Source organism: Ylistrum balloti, unplaced genomic scaffold (assembly GCF_031769215.1).
Source record: "Ylistrum balloti isolate Yb309-2 unplaced genomic scaffold, AGI_CSIRO_Ybal_v1 Utg371510, whole genome shotgun sequence".
Taxonomy (NCBI): Eukaryota; Metazoa; Mollusca; class Bivalvia; order Pectinida; family Pectinidae; genus Ylistrum; species Ylistrum balloti.
In genome coordinates, this window is record NW_026782780.1 from 236,032 (window position 1) to 254,879 (window position 18,848).

At 38.4% G+C, this 18,848-nt stretch overlaps 1 protein-coding gene across 2 annotated transcripts in view; it reads right to left on the minus strand.

Moving 5' to 3' along the window:
- The window catches only part of LOC132562781 (E3 ubiquitin-protein ligase CBL-B-like), a 40,666-nt gene that overhangs the window by 20,348 nt on the left and 1,470 nt on the right, over positions 1 to 18,848 (minus strand). For both annotated transcript variants that reach the window (XM_060227550.1, XM_060227549.1), the window contains exons 2-3: positions 2,830 to 2,976; positions 1,540 to 1,671 (exon numbers count right to left, since the gene is read on the minus strand). In XM_060227550.1, the coding sequence (XP_060083533.1) occupies positions 1,540 to 1,671; positions 2,830 to 2,976 (279 nt within the window). The remainder of the gene's footprint in view (positions 1 to 1,539; positions 1,672 to 2,829; positions 2,977 to 18,848) is intronic.

Consider the following 18,848-nt stretch of genomic DNA (forward strand, 5'->3'; position numbering starts at 1 on the left):
TGGCACAACTAGGGACCAAACCAAACTATCATACAAATGTTGGGATTGATCCATGAAGTCCTTCTCAAGAAACAGAAATAACAAACTTTCGTTGTCAAAATCCAAGATGGCAATCTTTCAGCCATTTTGTTTCTCCAACTGAAAATTGAATGGGCACAACTAGGGATAGAAAAGAAATTTGTGACAGACCCATTCAGTAATTCCCAAAAAAAGTCACAACAAACTTTCTTTGTTAAAATCCAAGATGACTGCCTGCTAGCCATTTTGTTTTTCTGATCAGTACTAAAATCAAAACGGTACAACTAGGAGCTGATCCAATCTGTACTTTTTCTAGAAATATAAATTACAATCCATTACTGACAAAATCCAAGATGGCTACCAGTCTAAAAATAGTACAATGCACAATCAGGAATCAAGGGAAGCCCACATATAAAATTTGAAAAAGATCCGTCTAGCACTTCTAAAGAAATAGAGGTAACAAGAATTTCTAAAGGACAGAGTGACAGACCACAGATACAAGGTGGTTTGAATAGCCCACTATCTGGTAATGGTGAGCTAATAAGATATCATGTGGATGTTTGTAGCATTTGTTTTGGTTTCAAAGTTCCCTGATGACAAATATATTAATATATGATACATGTATTATTTTATTGCCTATTCTTGCCTACGATAACATACACTACAGAGCCCTCCTTTGTAATCATTTTATTGCCTATTCTTGCCTACGATAACATACACTACAGAGCCCTCCTTTGTAATTATTTTATTGCCTATTCTTGCCTACGATAACATACACTACAGAGCCCTCCTTTGTAATCATTTTATTGCCTATTCTTGCCTGTAACAATTAACAGATACACTTCCTTATGTCTATCCAATCTCTAATCAATGCCCCATGATTCTAAATCTTTAACACAGGAAGTGTTTTTACTACTCACTGATTAAAGAATACTTCCTGTTAGAACAGAGCCACAGGAAAATGATACGGTGTACTACTACTACCTATATTATTCAGTATCAACAGAGTTTTCTGAAAGGTTTAAATTTAATAAAATTAGCTTTTTTTAGTCCTCTATCAAAAATTTATCAATGAGTGACATTTGATACATCTGTCATAAACATAGCACTGCCAGGAACAGTAATATAGGCCTGAGAAACAGCAAAAACAAACATTAAACCCAAAATTCAAGATGCCTTCATGTTTTAAATAGTTTAATAGTTAAACACGTAAATCTAGGGACAAACCCATCAAAATCTAGATAGATTCCACAAGGTCCTGTAGTCACCGCAGAAATCTAAATTACCTTTCCACCATTTGGTTTTCCCTAATGACCTTCACCTACAGACTTCTCTGACTTTGACCTTGTGGGCCGCTGGTTTGAGACCTACTTGAGGCAGTTGCCAGTCATTGACCACACGTCAGAGTTTTTTTCTCCCATTTATCAGGCTTTCCTCCACCACCCAAACCTTAACCCTCACTCTGGTTGTTTATAGGACAAAAGGCAACAAAACTTGATTTCCTTAATGACCTTGACCTACCTGCCAGGTTTGGTGACATATTTCTGTAATCTGGCTTTGACTTCATCATAAGTTAGAAAAGCAACATAACCAGGATGAGTCACTGCCAACACATTCCAGTTCCGCAGTAGGTTTATCCACGGCTGGAATAGCCTACAGAGTAAAGAACCATGTTGTCATTAACAAACTTAATATAATACTTAAGATCATGAGATGAATATTCATTCCAGCATATATAGGCCATGCATTATAAAGGTAAAAAACACAAACAAAGATGACCCTGACTGTTGTTGTCCCCCTTCACACCTGTCCTCACCTGACCCTGTCTGTGTTGACCCCTACACACCTGTCTTCACCTGACCCTGTCTGTGTTGACCATTACACACCTGTCCTCACCTGACCCTGTCTGTGTTGACCCCTACACACCTGTCTTCACCTGACCCTGTCTGTGCTGACCATTACACACCTGTCCTCACCTGACCCTGTCTGTGTTGACCCCTACACACCTGTCCTCACCTGACCCTGTCTGTGTTGACCCCAACACACCTGTCCTCACCTGACCCTGTCTGTGTTGACCATTACACACCTGTCCTCACCTGACCCTGTCTGTGTTGACCATTACACACCTGTCCTCACCTGACCCTGTCTGTGTTGACCATTACACACCTGTCCTCACCTGACCCTGTCTGTGTTGACCCCAACACACCTGTCCTCACCTGACCCTGTCTGTGTTGACCCCAACACACCTGTCCTCACCCGACCCTGTCTGTGTTGACCCCAACACACCTGTCCTCACCTGACCCTGTCTGTGTTGACCATTACACACCTGTCCTCACCTGACCCTGTCTGTGTTGACCCCTACACACCTGTCCTCACCTGACCCTGTCTGTGTTGACCATTACACACCTGTCTTCACCTGACCCTGTCTGTGTTGACCCCAACACACCTGTCCTCACCTGACCCTGTCTGTGTTGACCATTACACACCTGTCCTCACCTGACCCTGTCTGTGTTGACCCCTACACACCTGTCCTCACCTGACCCTGTCTGTGTCGACCCCTACACACCTGTCCTCACCTGACCCTGTCTATGTTGACCCCTATAACTATTTATAACTACATGTATGTATATCTTGATTGTTTCCCTTTTTTTCCTGTCTGATCTGTTTTTGTGTACATTTTTTGTTTCTTTTTTGGTGACACTAATATCCACACATATGTGACCTTGGCTACTGCATGGACTTAAACCCCCCCTAAAATAAAATCAAAAACAAGAAAAAACAAAAAATTCAATAATAAAGTGAGATAATTACCTTGTGAATACATCAAAGTCAAAGACAGATATGTAGTCATTACAAGTTAAATCTATCGTAGACTTGAGTGCCATGGCTTCTAGAGCTGAGCTGATTGGATGGGCCTCATTTAGAGTCTGTCGAAAAATTTTCCAAGGTACAATCGTTCTGAAAAATATAAACATTGACAAGTTCAAAAATCATAAATCATAAATCAAGACAAGCAGAACACAAGGTTATCTACAGGTAGATATCACTAGGCTTAGTGTACTGACAAAAATCAATAAATCAAGACCGGCCTTATCTTGAAATCAGACCCAACATTGTCCACCATGTTTAATTGTGTAAGTGTCTGTCGTATATAACTAATTCTAGTTATTTAGTAATTAGTTTCAAATTTTCTGTTTAATTAAATATTTTACTGTGCAGTTACGTTCTGTAGCCCATGTAGCCCGTTATTAATGAAATGAACTACTAGTTTGTATTGTTCTGGTCCGGTAAAGTTTACTTGTTCAGAGCTGTAACGTATAACAGTTATTCAACATTTCTAATTTTGTAATTTGCGCTATTTCGTAGGTTAACGTAAGAGTTATTTCCCTTGTTTAAACACGGTCAGGTCTATATTATATACATGTATGTGTCAGAGAGACAGAGATTATAGTCTTTTTGTGTTTTACATTGCAGGGTTTTGTTTCTATTACCCATCATGGGAAATAAAAATGCCGTGAGAACCCACCCAGTGGTCCTTGTGTTCTTATAGCTAGTAAACAAGAACTTAACATAAATATTGTATATATATATATATACATTTCCATTGTTGTTTTTAGTTCTTTGTGCGGTGAGAAAATGCTACATCTTATTTGTCATATTTTGCTGCTACTGATTTTGCAAAATGACTTTTTATTTTCTCTCGAATTCCACCTGTGACAACTATTATGTTAAAACTAGACAATGAAGACTTGAGTCGACATGAGCCGAGTCATATATTGCGGCTAGTATTTACCCCGATTACATATATATATATATCACAGACTGGAGTTATAAAAGCTACCCCATCCTTCATTAATCCATCAATCTGTTCACATACACAACTGTATTATGGATGTTCTAACACATTCCTTATAAATAAAGAAACCAACAGGAATACCCTCATAACCTGTACATAACCGATGGTTTGAGAACGTTCATGCTTTTGTTGTTGGACTCTCGGATAATCCCCTATTTCTCTTTGTAACTAAACTCATCAAATTTTTAAACTGGTGCTCTAGACTCAAAGGAATGAAATCCTGTAGAAATATTAATAACACTACTAATACTAATAAATCTACAAAGTCACCCCCCTCCCCTCCTCCCTCCCCTCCCCCTCCTATCTCCCCTCCCCTCCTCCCTCCCCTCCCCCTCCTATCTCCCCTCCCCTCCTCCCTCCCCTCCCCCTCCTACCTCCCCTCCCCTCCTACCCCCCTCCCCCTCCTCCCTCCCCTCCCCCTCCTATCTCCCCTCCCCTCCTCCCTCCCCTCCCCCTCCTACCCCCCTCCCCTCCCCCCCCCTCCCCTCCCCCTCCCCCTCCTATCTCCCCTCCCCTCCTCCCTCCCCTCCCCCTCCTACCCCCCCTCCCCTCCTCCCTCCCCTCCCCCTCCTCCCTCCCCTCCCCCTCCTATCTCCCCTCCCCCTCCTATCTCCCCTCCCCCTCCTATCTCCTCTTCCCCTCCTCCCTCCCCTCCCCCTCCTCCCTCCCCTCCCCCTCCTCACTCCCCTCCCCCTCCTACCTCCCCTCCCCCTCCTCCCTCCCCTCCCCCTCCTATCTCCTCTTCACCTCCTACCCCCCCTCCCCTACTCCCTCCCCTCCCCCTCCTCCCTCCCCTCCCCCTCCTATCTCCCCTCCCCCTCCTATCTCCCCTCCCCCTCCTATCTCCTCTTCCCCTCCTCTCTCCCCTCCCCCTCCTCCCTCCCCTCCCCCTCCTATCTCCCCTCCCCCTCCTATCTCCCCTCCCCCTCCTATCTCCTCTTCTGGTCCTTCCGACCCCCCCCTCCTCCCTCCCCTCCCCCTCCTACCTCCCCTCCCCCCTCCCCCTCCTATCTCCTCTCCCCCCCAGAATGAAATCCTGTAGCCTCCCCCCCCACTCCACAGACAATTATTTCCTTGTGACAAATATAATGATTCCTATTTCTGACTTGGACCTCAAGCCTCAGCTAACACATTCTATACAACATCAATGTTGCATGACACCACAGAGTCATGTGTAATTGAAAGGTGTTGATATTTTATAGTTTATAATATACAGCATTGCTGACAGTTTAAAGTTCCTTTTAAGTATTCTGTTCTGGTACATAGTTCACATAAAATACTACGCCATCAATAACTATATATACACAAATACATCAACACTGTGTGAATTATAATGTAGGAGTCGTGCATTATATGTACATAATGGAGATTTCGTCACTATGATCAAGTCGAGAATTTCTAACAACTTGAAAACATCTTTTGAGGAGACATTGTTGTGTAAAGAGTTTAGGCGTTTGTAGTATTTCATGACTAGGCAATTTAATTTGGTCAAAGCCTGGACTGACCAAAAGTCATCAAAGTCTGGACAGACCAAAAGTCATCAAAGTCTGGACAGATCAAAAGTCATCAAAGTCTGGACAGACCAAAAGTCATCAGTCTAGACAGACCAAAAGTCATAAAAAAGTCTGGACAGACCAAAAGTCATCAATGTCTGGACAGACCAAAAGTCATCAAAGTCTGGACTGACCAAAAGTCATCAAAGTCTGGACAGACCAAAAGTCATCAGTCTAGACAGACCAAAAGTCATAAAAAAGTCTGGACAGACCAAAAGTCATCAAAGTCGTGACAGACCAAAAGTCATCAAAGTCATGACAGACCAAAAATCATAAAAAAGTCTGGACAGACCAAAAGTCATCAAAGTCTGGACAGACCAAAAGTCATCAGTCTAGACAGACCAAAAGTCATCAGTCTGAAAGTCATCAGTCTGGACCGACCAAAAGTCATCAGTCTGGACAGACCAAAAGTCATCAGTCTGGACAGACCAAAAGTCATCAAAGTCTGGACAGACCAAAAGTCATCAGTCTGAAAGTCATCAGTCTGGACAGACCAAAAGTCATCAGTCTGGACAGACCAAAAGTCATAAAAAAGTCTGGACAGACCAAAAGTCATCAGTCTGAACAGACCAAAAGTCATCAAAGTCTGGACTGACCAAAAGTCATCAAAGTCTGGACAGACCAAAAGTCATCAGTCTGGACAGACCAAAAGTCATCAAAGTCTGGACAGACCAAAACAAAAGTCATCAAAGTCTGGACAAACCAAAAGTCATCAAAGTCTGGACAGACCAAAAGTCATCAGTCTGAACAGACCAAAAGTCATCAGTCTGGACTGACCAAAAGTCATCAAAGTCTGGACAGACCAAAACAAAAGTCATCAAAGTCTGGACAAACCAAAAGTCATCAAAGTCTGGACAGACCAAAAGTCATCAGTCTAGACAGACCAAAAGTCATCAGTCTGGACAGACCAAAAGTCATCAGTCTGGACAGACCAAAAGTCATCAGTCTGGACAGACCAAAAGTCATCAGTCTGGACGGACCAAAAGTCATCAGTCTGGACAGACCAAAAGTCATCAATGTCTGGACAGACCAAAAGTCATCAAAGTCTGGACAGACCAAAAGTCATCAGTCTGGACAGACCAAAAGTCATCAGTCTGGACTGACCAAAAGTCATCAAAGTCTGGACAGACCAAAAGTCATCAGTCTGGACAGATCAAAAGTCATCAAAGTCTGGACAGACCAAAAGTCATCAGTCTGGACAGACCAAAAGTCATCAAAGTCTGGACAGACCAAAAGTCATCAGTCTAGACAGACCAAAAGTCATCAGTCTGGACGGACCAAAAGTCATCAGTCTGGACAGACCAAAAGTCATCAAAGTCTGGACAGACCAAAAGTCATCAATGTCTGGACAGACCAAAAGTCATCAAAGTCTGGACAGACCAAAAGTCATCAAAGTCTGGACAGACCAAAAGTCATCAAAGTCTGGACAGACCAAAAGTCATCAAAGTCTGGACAGACCAAAAGTCATCAAAGTCTGGACAGACCAAAAGTCATCAGTCTGGACAGACCAAAAGTCATCAGTCTGGACAGACCAAAAGTCATCAGTCTGGACAGACCAAAAGTGAAAACTTCTCTTCCTTGTGAATTACAAATATCAGTAAATAAATCACAATTTATCATACACAGCTAGGTATGTTGATCCAAAGGATTTAAGTTACTTGTAACAATTGTAGCCAAGTCTGATATAAATGTAGAATACATGAATCAAGGTCAATGATTCTGAACCAATTCCTGATCATTTATTGATTAAATTAAGTAAAAAACCTGAACTTACAACACATTGGTACCTGTACTATATTTTGTAGCACCCACCTTGATGCTAAGTCCTACAGATAAAACTTGATGCTAAGTCCTACTGATAAAGCTTGATGCTAAGTCCTACAGATAAAACTTGATCCTAGGTCCTACAGATAAAACTTGATCCTAAGTCCTACAGATAAAACTTGATGCTAAGTCTTACAGATAAAACTTGATGCTAAGTCCTACAGCTAAAACTTGATCCTAAGTCCTACAGATAAAACTTGATGCTAAGTCCTACAGATAAAACTTGATGCTAAGTCCTACAGATAAAGCTTGATGCTAAGTCCTACAGCTAAAACTTGATCCTAAGTCCTACAGATAAAACTTGATGCTAAGTCCTACAGCTAAAACTTGATCCTAAGTCCTACAAATAAAACTTGATGCTAAGTCCTACAGATAAAACTTGATGCTAAGTCTTACAGCTAAAACTTGATCCTAAGTCCTACAGATAAAACTTGATGCTAAGTCTTACAGATAAAACTTGATGCTAAGTCCTACAGCTAAAACTTGATGCTAAGTCCTACAGATAAAACTTGATGCTAAGTCCTACAGCTAAAACTTGATCCTAAGTCCTACAGATAAAACTTGATCCTAAGTCCTACAGATAAAACTTGATCCTAAGTCCTACAGATAAAACTGTTTTCATTGAGGATGTTTTATTTCAGTTGATTTAGTTGGTACTTTTCGTCCTTGCGTTCACATGTCCATGAACTGTTAAGATCAATATTAAGTAGTTATTGAGCTATATCTATCCACAAAATCAAAGGTCGAGGAAAATTACGAAATAGTAACTCAGGGGCTGGGGCGGGGAGCCTAACGAAAACACATAACTGTCGAGTATTTATAGCACAGAAAACTCACTATAAAATAACACACTTTCAATACAAATATAGAATTAGATACCAAGTTGTCAAATACTGACTTCTAGGACTCGTCAGTAGTGTTAACTATGGTTCTAAGTTCCGACTAATCTTAGGAGGCGACTGAAGAAAATCTTAATTGGTCAAAATGAATATTTAAACAAGACGGGGAGGTCATAGTTCACAGTTATAGTTAATTTTGGGCTTGATTGATTAAATCACATCAACTAAGATAACACTGAATATAAGTAAAGGATATACAGTCAATAATTTGAAATGTCTGAAGATTTTAAGTCGTTAATTTTTTGGACTCTGAAATCCTTCACTTATCATGTTTTCCCTGTCGGAGGCCTCATCCTTATTTTGAAAACCAACTACATCTCTTAGTAAAGGAACTCATCAAAACTTTTAGAAATGGTGTTTGGACTAAATTGAAAAAATCCTACAAAAATTACAGTTTAGGTAAATTAATTCAAAAGCTTAACGGCAGCCATGGCAATGACAGACAACAGCAGGTATATACACACATGTGCCATTTACAAGTGTTACCTGTATATCTTTATAGAAAGGTATAAAGACACACACACATGCCATTTACAAGCTGTTACCTGTATTTCTTTATAGGAATGTATAAACACACACACATGTGCCATTTACAAGAGTTAAAGACACACACAGTATTCCTTTATAGTATAAACACACACACATGTGCCATTTACAAGAGTTACAAGTATTCCTTTATAGAATGGTATAAAGACACACACGTGCCATTTACAAGTGTTACCTGTATATCTTTATAGAAAGGTATAAAGACACACACATGCCATTTACAAGCTGTTACCTGTATTTCTTTATAGGAATGTATAAACACACACACATGTGCCATTTACAAGAGTTACAAGTATTCCTTTATAGAAAGGTATATACACACATACACACACATGTGCCATTTACAAGTGTTACCAGTATTCCTTTATAGAAAGGTATATACACACATACACACACATGTGCCATTTACAAGTGTTACCAGTATTCCTTTATAGAAAGGTATATACACACATACACACACATGTGCCATTTACAAGTGTTACCAGTATTCCTTTATAGAAAGGTATATACACACATACACAAACACATGTGCCATTTACAAGTGTTACCAGTATTCCTTTATAGAAAATTATATACACACATACACACACACATGTGCCATTTACAAGTGTTACCAGTATTCCTTTATAGAAAGGTATATACACACATACACACACACATGTGCCATTTACAAGTGTTACCAGTATTCCTTTATAGAAAGGTATATACACACATACACACACACATGTGCCATTTACAAGTGTTACCAGTATTCCTTTATAGAAAGGTATATACACACGCACACAGATGTTAATCATGATTTTATTTTTCAGCATGTGAAAATTGCCATCACAAAAATTTAAAACATTTGAAAAGTATGACAGGGTTCTTTCCTACTTTTGCACATTGACTTGAAAAGTATATCTACTTTATTTGACCTAGCAAGCTTGCCTGCCCATGTAAATACATCCAGAGGTTGGTTGTGCTAATTAAAACTCATAAAAAGTTCCTTACTGTCAATACAATCTACATTTTGAATTTAAACCTATATATTATTGACATAGTATGGTCAGCATGATTTATCGTCATACAGGTGTGACCTCTTACTAACTACAGGTACCTATAGTATGGTCAGCATGTTTTATCATCATACAGGTGTGACCTCTTACTAACTACAGGTACCTATAGTATGGTCAGCATGTTTTATCAACATACAGGTGTGACCTCTTACTAACTACAGGTACCTATAGTATGGTCAGCATGTTTTATCATCATACAGGTGTGACCTCTTACTAACTACAGGTAAAAACTATAACAATAGGTACCTATAGTATGGTCAGCATGATTTATCATCATACAGGTGTGACCTCTTACTAACTACAGGTACCTATAGTATGGTCAGCATGTTTTATCATCATACAGGTGTGACCTCTTACTAACTACAGGTACCTATAGTATGGTCAGCGTGTTTTATCATCATACAGGTGTGACCTCTTACTAACTACAGGTACCTATAGTATGGTCAGCATGTTTTATCATCATACAGGTGTGACCTCTTACTAACTACAGGTAAAAACTATAACAATAGGTACCTATAGTATGGTCAGCATGTTTTATCATCATACAGGTGTGACCTCTTACTAACTACAGGTAAAAACTATAACAATAGGTACCTATAGTATGTCAGCATGTTTTATCATCATACAGGTGTGACCTCTTACTAACTACAGGTACCTATAGTATGGTCAGCATGTTTTATCATCATACAGGTGTGACCTCTTACTAACTACAGGTAAAAACTATAACAATAGGTACCTATAGTATGGTCAGCATGTTTTATCATCATACAGGTGTGACCTCTTACTAACTACAGGTAAAAACTATAACAATAGGTACCTATAGTATGTCAGCATGTTTTATCATCATACAGGTGTGACCTCTTACTAACTACAGGTAAAAACTATAACAATAGGTACCTATAGTATGGTCAGCATGTTTTATCATCATACAGGTGTGACCTCTTACTAACTACAGGTACCTATAGTATGTCAGCATGTTTTATCATCATACAGGTGTGACCTCTTACTAACTACAGGTAAAAACTATAACAATAGGTACCTATAGTATGGTCAGCATGTTTTATCATCATACAGGTGTGACCTCTTACTAACTACAGGTAAAAACTATAACAATAGGTACCTAAATATACATTAAAACATAAAAAACATAGAGATTATAGACACATTTCACCATCTTTCCAAATCTGTTGACAAAATAAAACCATAAATAACAAAAGACAAATGTGTCAAACCTACCCAATCTTCTCCAGAAATGTTGGAGCAGCTTTGTCAATTTTTGTATTGTAATTTAGTGAGATATTTGGATCACATTTACAAATTATATCAATATTTATATAACATACTCTTTTAAGTACAAGTAAGAAATTCTCACATGTATGACAAATAAAAAAGAAATTATAAAACTTCTTCTAACTGAAAACATAAATTGTTATAAATGGGGGGAAAAAATTCAAAAGAAAATATATACATGGAAACTTTGCCTGTAGTTTTATATAGAACAACACTTTGGTGTTTTTGTATTGTGTGTCATTTAAATTGACGACCCAAGATTTGTTTATCACCAGTAGGATAGGATTGTTTACTACTACATATTGTTACGCCCTATATGTACTGACTGCTGGTGTTAAATACATAGGATGACAGCACAAAACCAGTGTTTGTCTAGTGATGGTTAATCCCAAACATCCACAGAAATGATTCACTAATGACTTAATATTGTACCACTTGTCTTGGTTAATCCAAATATCTACAGAAATTATTAACTAATGACTTAATATTGTACCACTTGTCTCTCCAATGATAATGTTGGGAGGTCGTGTGGCGTAGTGTTAAGGGGTGGTTGTGTGGTGCAGTGTTAACGCACTCGCCTTTCACTTAGCCGTCCTTGGTTCAATTTCCAGAACGGACTTGGAAAGACATGGAGTCACCTGCCTGAGCACGTGGGTTTTCCCCATGTACTCCGGTTTCCTCCCACACTAAGGTTTCCTCCCACACTGAGACCCCTCTCGTGCTTCCATCCAAGCCAACAGGAGTGCTTTATATAAGTTGGAAAAACTTGCTTCGCAATTGTTGTAAAATAAATAAAGAATATAAGAATGATAACAATTCTAATCCTAAATACGGCCAATTTCTTCTGGAAAACAACAGTTATTTAAAATCTAAAAGAAAACAAACAGATGATTTTTGTAGAACTTCCCCCACTGAGGATTTGTCTTACCTACATTTGAACAACCATGATAGTAAATTTTACTTTACCCCTGGGGAGGAGAAAATGTGTAGTAAAGTTTACCCCTGGGGAGGGGAACATGTGCAGTAAAGTTTACCCCTGGGGAGGAGTACATGTATAGTTTCCTGTATGGTCCAGGATAAGATAGTCGATAATGTATACATGTATATATACGTCTATATTATCTGTCCAGAAACATTACATTTGATTTAAAACATTTTTAGTTATATCTACCTTGGTTATAGTGGGTGTGAACTCAAAAACCCTCCAACTCTCTCTGCCTAACGATTGTCCACTACTGTGTACATATGTATATTTATCGGAAAATTTGCACAGTTATTACAATGAAGGAAGTGAAAAATTAATAACAAAATCTTAATACTTTCGAGACATTTTTTAAACGATTTATCTTATGGAACACTAGGTAATGTCAATAGAATAAAATTTCTTATAACACAACCAGTAGAAGGTTAGAGTGTGACGTTTCCATGACAACACGGTCACCTTCATCTTATAACACAACCAGTACAAGATTAGAGTGTGACGTCACTTCCATCTTATAACACAACCAGCAGAAGATTAGAGTGTGACGTCACCTTCATCTTATAACACAACCAGTAGAAGATTAGAGTGTGACGTCACTTCCATCTTATAACACAACCAGTAGAAAGTTAGAGTGTGACGTCACCTTCATCTGATATCACAACCAGTAGAAGATTAGAGTGTGACGTCACCTTCATCTTATAACACAACCAGTAGAAGATTAGAGTGTGAGGTCACCTTCATCTTATAACACAACCAGTAAAAGATTAGAGTGTGATGTTTTGATGACTACACGGTCACCTTCATCTTATAACACAACCAGTAGAAGGTTAAAGTGTGATGTTTCGATGACTATATGGTCACCTTCATCTTATAACACAACCAGTAGAAGATTAGAGTGATGTTTCAATGACTACACGGTCACCTTCATTTTATAACACAACCAGTAGAAGATCAGAGTGTGACGTTTCCATGACTACACGATGTGAATACTTTCTCAACAAACACATTAATGTAAATTCTACTTAAATCCTCCATGATTTGTGATGGAAGTGCCTTCTATAATTTGAATTAATGTTACAATGAGTGACGAGTGATTAAGGACGTATCTTGGACATGAGTGACGAGTGATTAAGGACGTATCTTGGACATGAGTGACGAGTGATTAAGGACGTATCTTGGACATGAGTGACACAACCAGTATCTTGGACATGAGTGACGAGTGATTAAGGACGTATCTTGGACATGAGTGACGACACAGGACGTATCTTGGACATGAGTGACGAGTGATTAAGGACGTATCTTGGACATGAGTGACGAGTGATTAAGGACGTATCTTGGACATGAGTGACGAGTGATTAAGGACATCTAGTAGAACATGAGTGACGAGTGATTAAGGACGTATCTTGGACATGAGTGACGAGTGATTAAGGACGTATCTTGGACATGAGTGACGAGTGATTAAGGACGTATCTTGGACATGAGTGACGAGTGATTAAGGACGTATCTTGGACATGAAGTGATTTATCTTGGACATGAGTGACGAGTGATTAAGGACGTATCTTGGACATGAGTGACGAGTGATTAAGGACGTATCTTGGACATGAGTGACGAGTGATTAAGGACGTATCTTGGACATGAGTGACGAGTGATTAAGGACGTATCTTGGACATGAGTGACGAGTGATTAAGGACGTATCTTGGACATGAGTGACGAGTGATTAAGGACGTATCTTGGACATGAGTGACGAGTGATTAAGGACGTATCTTGGACATGAGTGACGAGTGATTAAGGACGTATCTTGGACATGAGTGACGAGTGATTAAGGATGTATCTTGGACATGAGTGACGAGTGATTAAGGATGTATCTTGGACATGAGTGACGAGTGATTAAGGATGTATCTTGGACATGAGTGACGAGTGATTAAGGACGTATCTTGGACATGAGTGACGAGTGATTAAGGACGTATCTTGGACATGAGTGACGAGTGATTAAGGACGTATCTTGGACATGAGTGACGAGTGATTAAGGACGTATCTTGGACATGAGTGACGAGTGATTAAGGACGTATCTTGGACTTTTGTCGTTTTATATCTTTTGTTATCTATAAGTGGACTTATAACTTGAGAACGAGCAATAAATATGACATTATGAAGAGATTTCGCTTGTGGACTACATTACTTTATGACACAGTTGACAATGTAATTTGGTTAATAGCGTCAACATTTTCTGGTTGTTAAGGTACTTCTCTTAAGTACAACTCTTGAAGTCTTGGGTAGACTTCAACTAAATTTTGCATGAATTATCACTAGGAACTCTAGGAACACTATGAATAACCAATTTTAAATTTGTGAATTCTGACTTGATGCCTACTTCCCTAGATTTTTTAGAATCCTGAAATAAATATTTCAGATGTTTTCTTGATCTTGGAAAAACTGACTATTTAAGTGAAAACTGCAAAAAACCTGAAGTCATTAAAAGAGTTTAATACTAGAAGATGGTCATACAAAAGATTTGTCATTTTGGAACATTTTTATTTTTTGGTTGCTATGGAGATTAAAGTCTGTAAAATCAAATGAAAAATAGCATTTTCACAATATTTTTTTCTCAACTTCCAAGCAATTCAGGAAAAAATAAGAATAATATGTAAAAATACATCAATATCATTAGTACAATGATTTCAAAATTAAGTTTCAATCATCCATTAACCTTGTTTTGATTTATAGTATTAGCCGAGACTTCACTGCATTTATTTCTACAGTCGAGAACTTTATTTCACAACTTCCATATTTTCTAAAACAGCATTTACATTATGCTCATTACTCAATAGATAATATGGAATATGCATGAACTTTTAAGCGTAAAAATCGGGGATGTTCTAAGTGTTACAGATAGACTACCTGGTATCTGATCTCCAGCACGACTATATACGAAAATAAACTCTAATCTCACAAAAACAAAATGGTGACAATATATGCAAGCCACGATGTCAAAAAAATGAATACAAGAGCATAGGCCCAACACATTTTCGTTTTATCGAAGACGATTCGCGAGGAGACACCTGTTTTGATGGATAACTATATGGAAGAGTTCCTTGTGACCAATTTATATGTACCAGGACAAGAGGTAGCTTAGGAATTCTAATATTATTTGGACCACAAAAAGATTTACCTTAAATTGAGTGAAAAATGCAAGATTTGGATATATTGCCTCATGTAAACACGTTCACTGTTCAGTATTTCTCCCACTGGCATTTCAATATATGGCATAGTGATACAACAGAGTGTTTAGTCAAATCCTGATTTGTGATAATTTCTCATAGAAAAATGTAAATGGAGAGTATCTTATAAGATTATAGTGAAAATAGAAAATAATAAAGATTCTGAAATGGCAACGCATTTTGATGAAGTTTTGAATGCGGAACTATAACGTGACCAGTACCGCTTTCTGGCGATAGAAGTTTTGCCACATATCGTTCATTTTGAGTATTTTCGTACATTCTAAGAAATTTTATAAACTTTCTTCAAATGAATTGATTAGAAAGGAACAGCACCAAAACATACTTTGTAATTGATTATTAATACTACCATCTTAACAGCCAGTCAACACATTAAAGGTCATTAGGGCCATCGACCGGTGAAACACACAGTGATAACTTTGTAATTAAAAAACAGATGTTGATTTGGTTGTTTATAAATCTATATTTTCATTTTATTTCAGAATACCAATATATCATATTTTGTTTTATGCAATATGGTAACAGAACGACAAGCATTTGTAATAAACTAGTGTTTGGAGTTGTGTCCCAAAATACCAATCTGATTTCCATTTTTTACACGGTACTAGTACTAACATTTCTGAGTTTACAAGGTACAGTAATCCCTTTGAAGAACCCCTCTGGGTTTTACATGGCACTAGTTTTATAGCCTTGCTGAAGGACTCCTTTTGGTTTTACATGGCATTAGTACTGTGACTCCTCTAAAGAACCCCTCAACGTTTTACATAGTTTCAGTACAAAAGCCCCTCTGTAGTTCTCACCCGAGTTCTACACAACACTTTTACTAACCCCTCTCAAGAACTCCCCAAGGTTAGACATTGGCACTTTATAAAGACAGTGTTTGCCCCTCTGAAGAACCACTCTGAGTTTTACATAGCACTAGTTAGTACAAGCCCCTCTGAAGAACCCCTCTGAGTTTTACATGGCACTAGTTAGTACAAGCCCCTCTGAAGAACCCCTCTGAGTTTTACATGGCACTAGTTAGTACAAGCCCCTCTGAAGAACCCTCTGAGTTTTACATGGCACTAGTTAGTACAAGCCCCTCTGAAGAACCCCTCTGAGTTTTACATGGCACTAGTTAGTACAAGCCCCTCTGAAGAACCCCTCTGAGTTTTACATAGCACTAGTTAGTACAAGCCCCTCTGAAGAACCCTCTGAGTTTTACATGGCACTAGTTAGTACAAGCCCCTCTGAAGAACCCCTCTGAGTTTTACATGGCACTAGTTAGTACAAGCCCCTCTGAAGAACCCCTCTGAGTTTTACATGGCACTTGTTAGCACAAGCCCCTCTGAAGAACCCCTCTGAGTTTTACACTGTATTGAGGAATATTAACACTACTTACATCACACAAATACCAACAACATGTTAATGGCCTGGAGTGAAAACCATCCCTCCTCAGATACAGAGGCTTCAGCTATTATAGATAACTCTGGAATGGAAAATTGGGTCAATATCTATTTTGCTTCCCTTAAATATATAGTGGTAGGCTCCAACTGGTTCATGATGGGTAAGTCCAATGGTTATGAAGGGATGGAATGTGTTTGAAACACAGACATATCTTCTGTGTAGACTATGTAAACATATGTTATTATTCCTGTAGACAGAACTGGTGTTACTTCACATCAACAGTGTAAGAACACAACTTTCTCTCTCTTTTTTTAACTTGTTATTGTTTTGGGTTAGAAACTATAACTTTACCCACATATATATATATATATATATATATATGTAGTTTTTTTTATAATTCTTGGGAGGGGGTGGAGACAGGAGTTACATTACTTCACACATTTCTTCTTGAATTCAGGGATGGGCTTTTCATAAGAAAATGAAATGTCCTTTTTTTGTGTGGGCTTGTTACCAGTCATGGTTTAAATGAGGAGTCCGTTTATCACTCAGTTGGTTAGTGTTGACCTTCGTGACCTTAGGTGAAGATCCCAAGTACTTTGTTCGAATTTCTCTACAGGTGGTGGCCTGTGTTTCTCAGGAAGCTGAAACACACAGGTCTGTGCTAACATGTGTTCTTGGGTAAGACTATGATGGGCCTCCCTTATATTATTCAGTAAGGTAGCCATCCACTACTAAAGATTTTACAACAACTGCGAAGCAAGTTTTTCCAACTTATATTAATCACTCTTGTTGGCTTGGATAAAAGCGCACAAGGGGTCTTAGTGTGGGAGGAAACCGGAGTACCCGGGGAAAACCCACGTGGTCGGGTAGGTGACCTCATACCTTTTCACATTCATCCCGGGAATCAAACCCAACCCTTGACGGCTAGATGAAAGGTGAGCATGTTACTACTGCGCCACCCACTACTACAAGGAGCCCCCACCTTAAAATGATCCTGGCTGTTCACAATACAAAATTGAGTGCAAAAAAAACATTAAAAAAAATGGTTTATTGGATGATAAATATGGTCTGTTTATCATAACACATAATGTATATATTGACATGTGACACAATAACTGAATCTGTTAATTAACATAATTATGCAAAGTTTTTTAGAGAAAAACAAACCAAGTCATAGACTCATTAGAAGTGGTTTTGTGGCGGATGTACACATTTTTTTATCTATTTTACAATAATTGTGAAACAACTTATACTCACTGATACCATACAGCTTTCACACATTTTGCATTTTTGGAAATTAGGGCTAAATACAAAGTATGGACCCCATCTGAATTATTTCATAATATTGTCAAGTTCCTGATATCATTTACTCTGTAGAGTTTCCTTTGCAATTGATAAATTTTCTTTCCAAATTGAGATAAAAAGGTCCTTTCCCAAATGAGTGGGGAAAAAAGTGCTGGTTGTGTTTCTTCATTAACAACAGTTGGGTAGTTACAGGATTGCCCATCTCCCTGACTTTACCGCTATTAAAAACTTTCAACAAATATTTTTATGACGTGCAACCAATACCATTAGACCACCCTGACAAAGCAAATTGTTTCCCAAATCAAATCATTCAAGACTAAACAGCCTAAATATGTCCTAAACTGACCAAAACATGGAAACGAATATCATCAAATATTGTATGTATGCATATATATGTAAAATCTGTAGGATCAGGTGCTAGTCAGCATATTATACTAATTATATGTCACAGGAATCAAAATATAGGTTAATTGGTATACATGATTGTTATTTTGTTTGATATTATTGTCTCAAGTCTCTACGACTATTGATCCCATCTGTTTATAGTATAAATTACTGTCTATACTTTGATGTGTACTTCCATATATGGTGTCTGTTACCTGTTAGGAAGTGTATGTTTGTCCATATATGGAAGTATCTTGTCTACATGTCCAGGCGTGAGGTGTGGAAGTTCTGAATGCAAAGAGTGTATTGTAATGAAATTTCTGTGCATTCAGTGGACAGAGCAAACTGTCAGTATATGACATCAAGGACACATCCTCAACAGTCTGTGTGTACATGATACATATTACAGTAATTGACCCAACTCGGAGTTGGTGAATGTAATGACTCAGCAATATTCATTGTAACATCTATTTCAATATACTATATTCTACTACATCATTTATGAAAATAT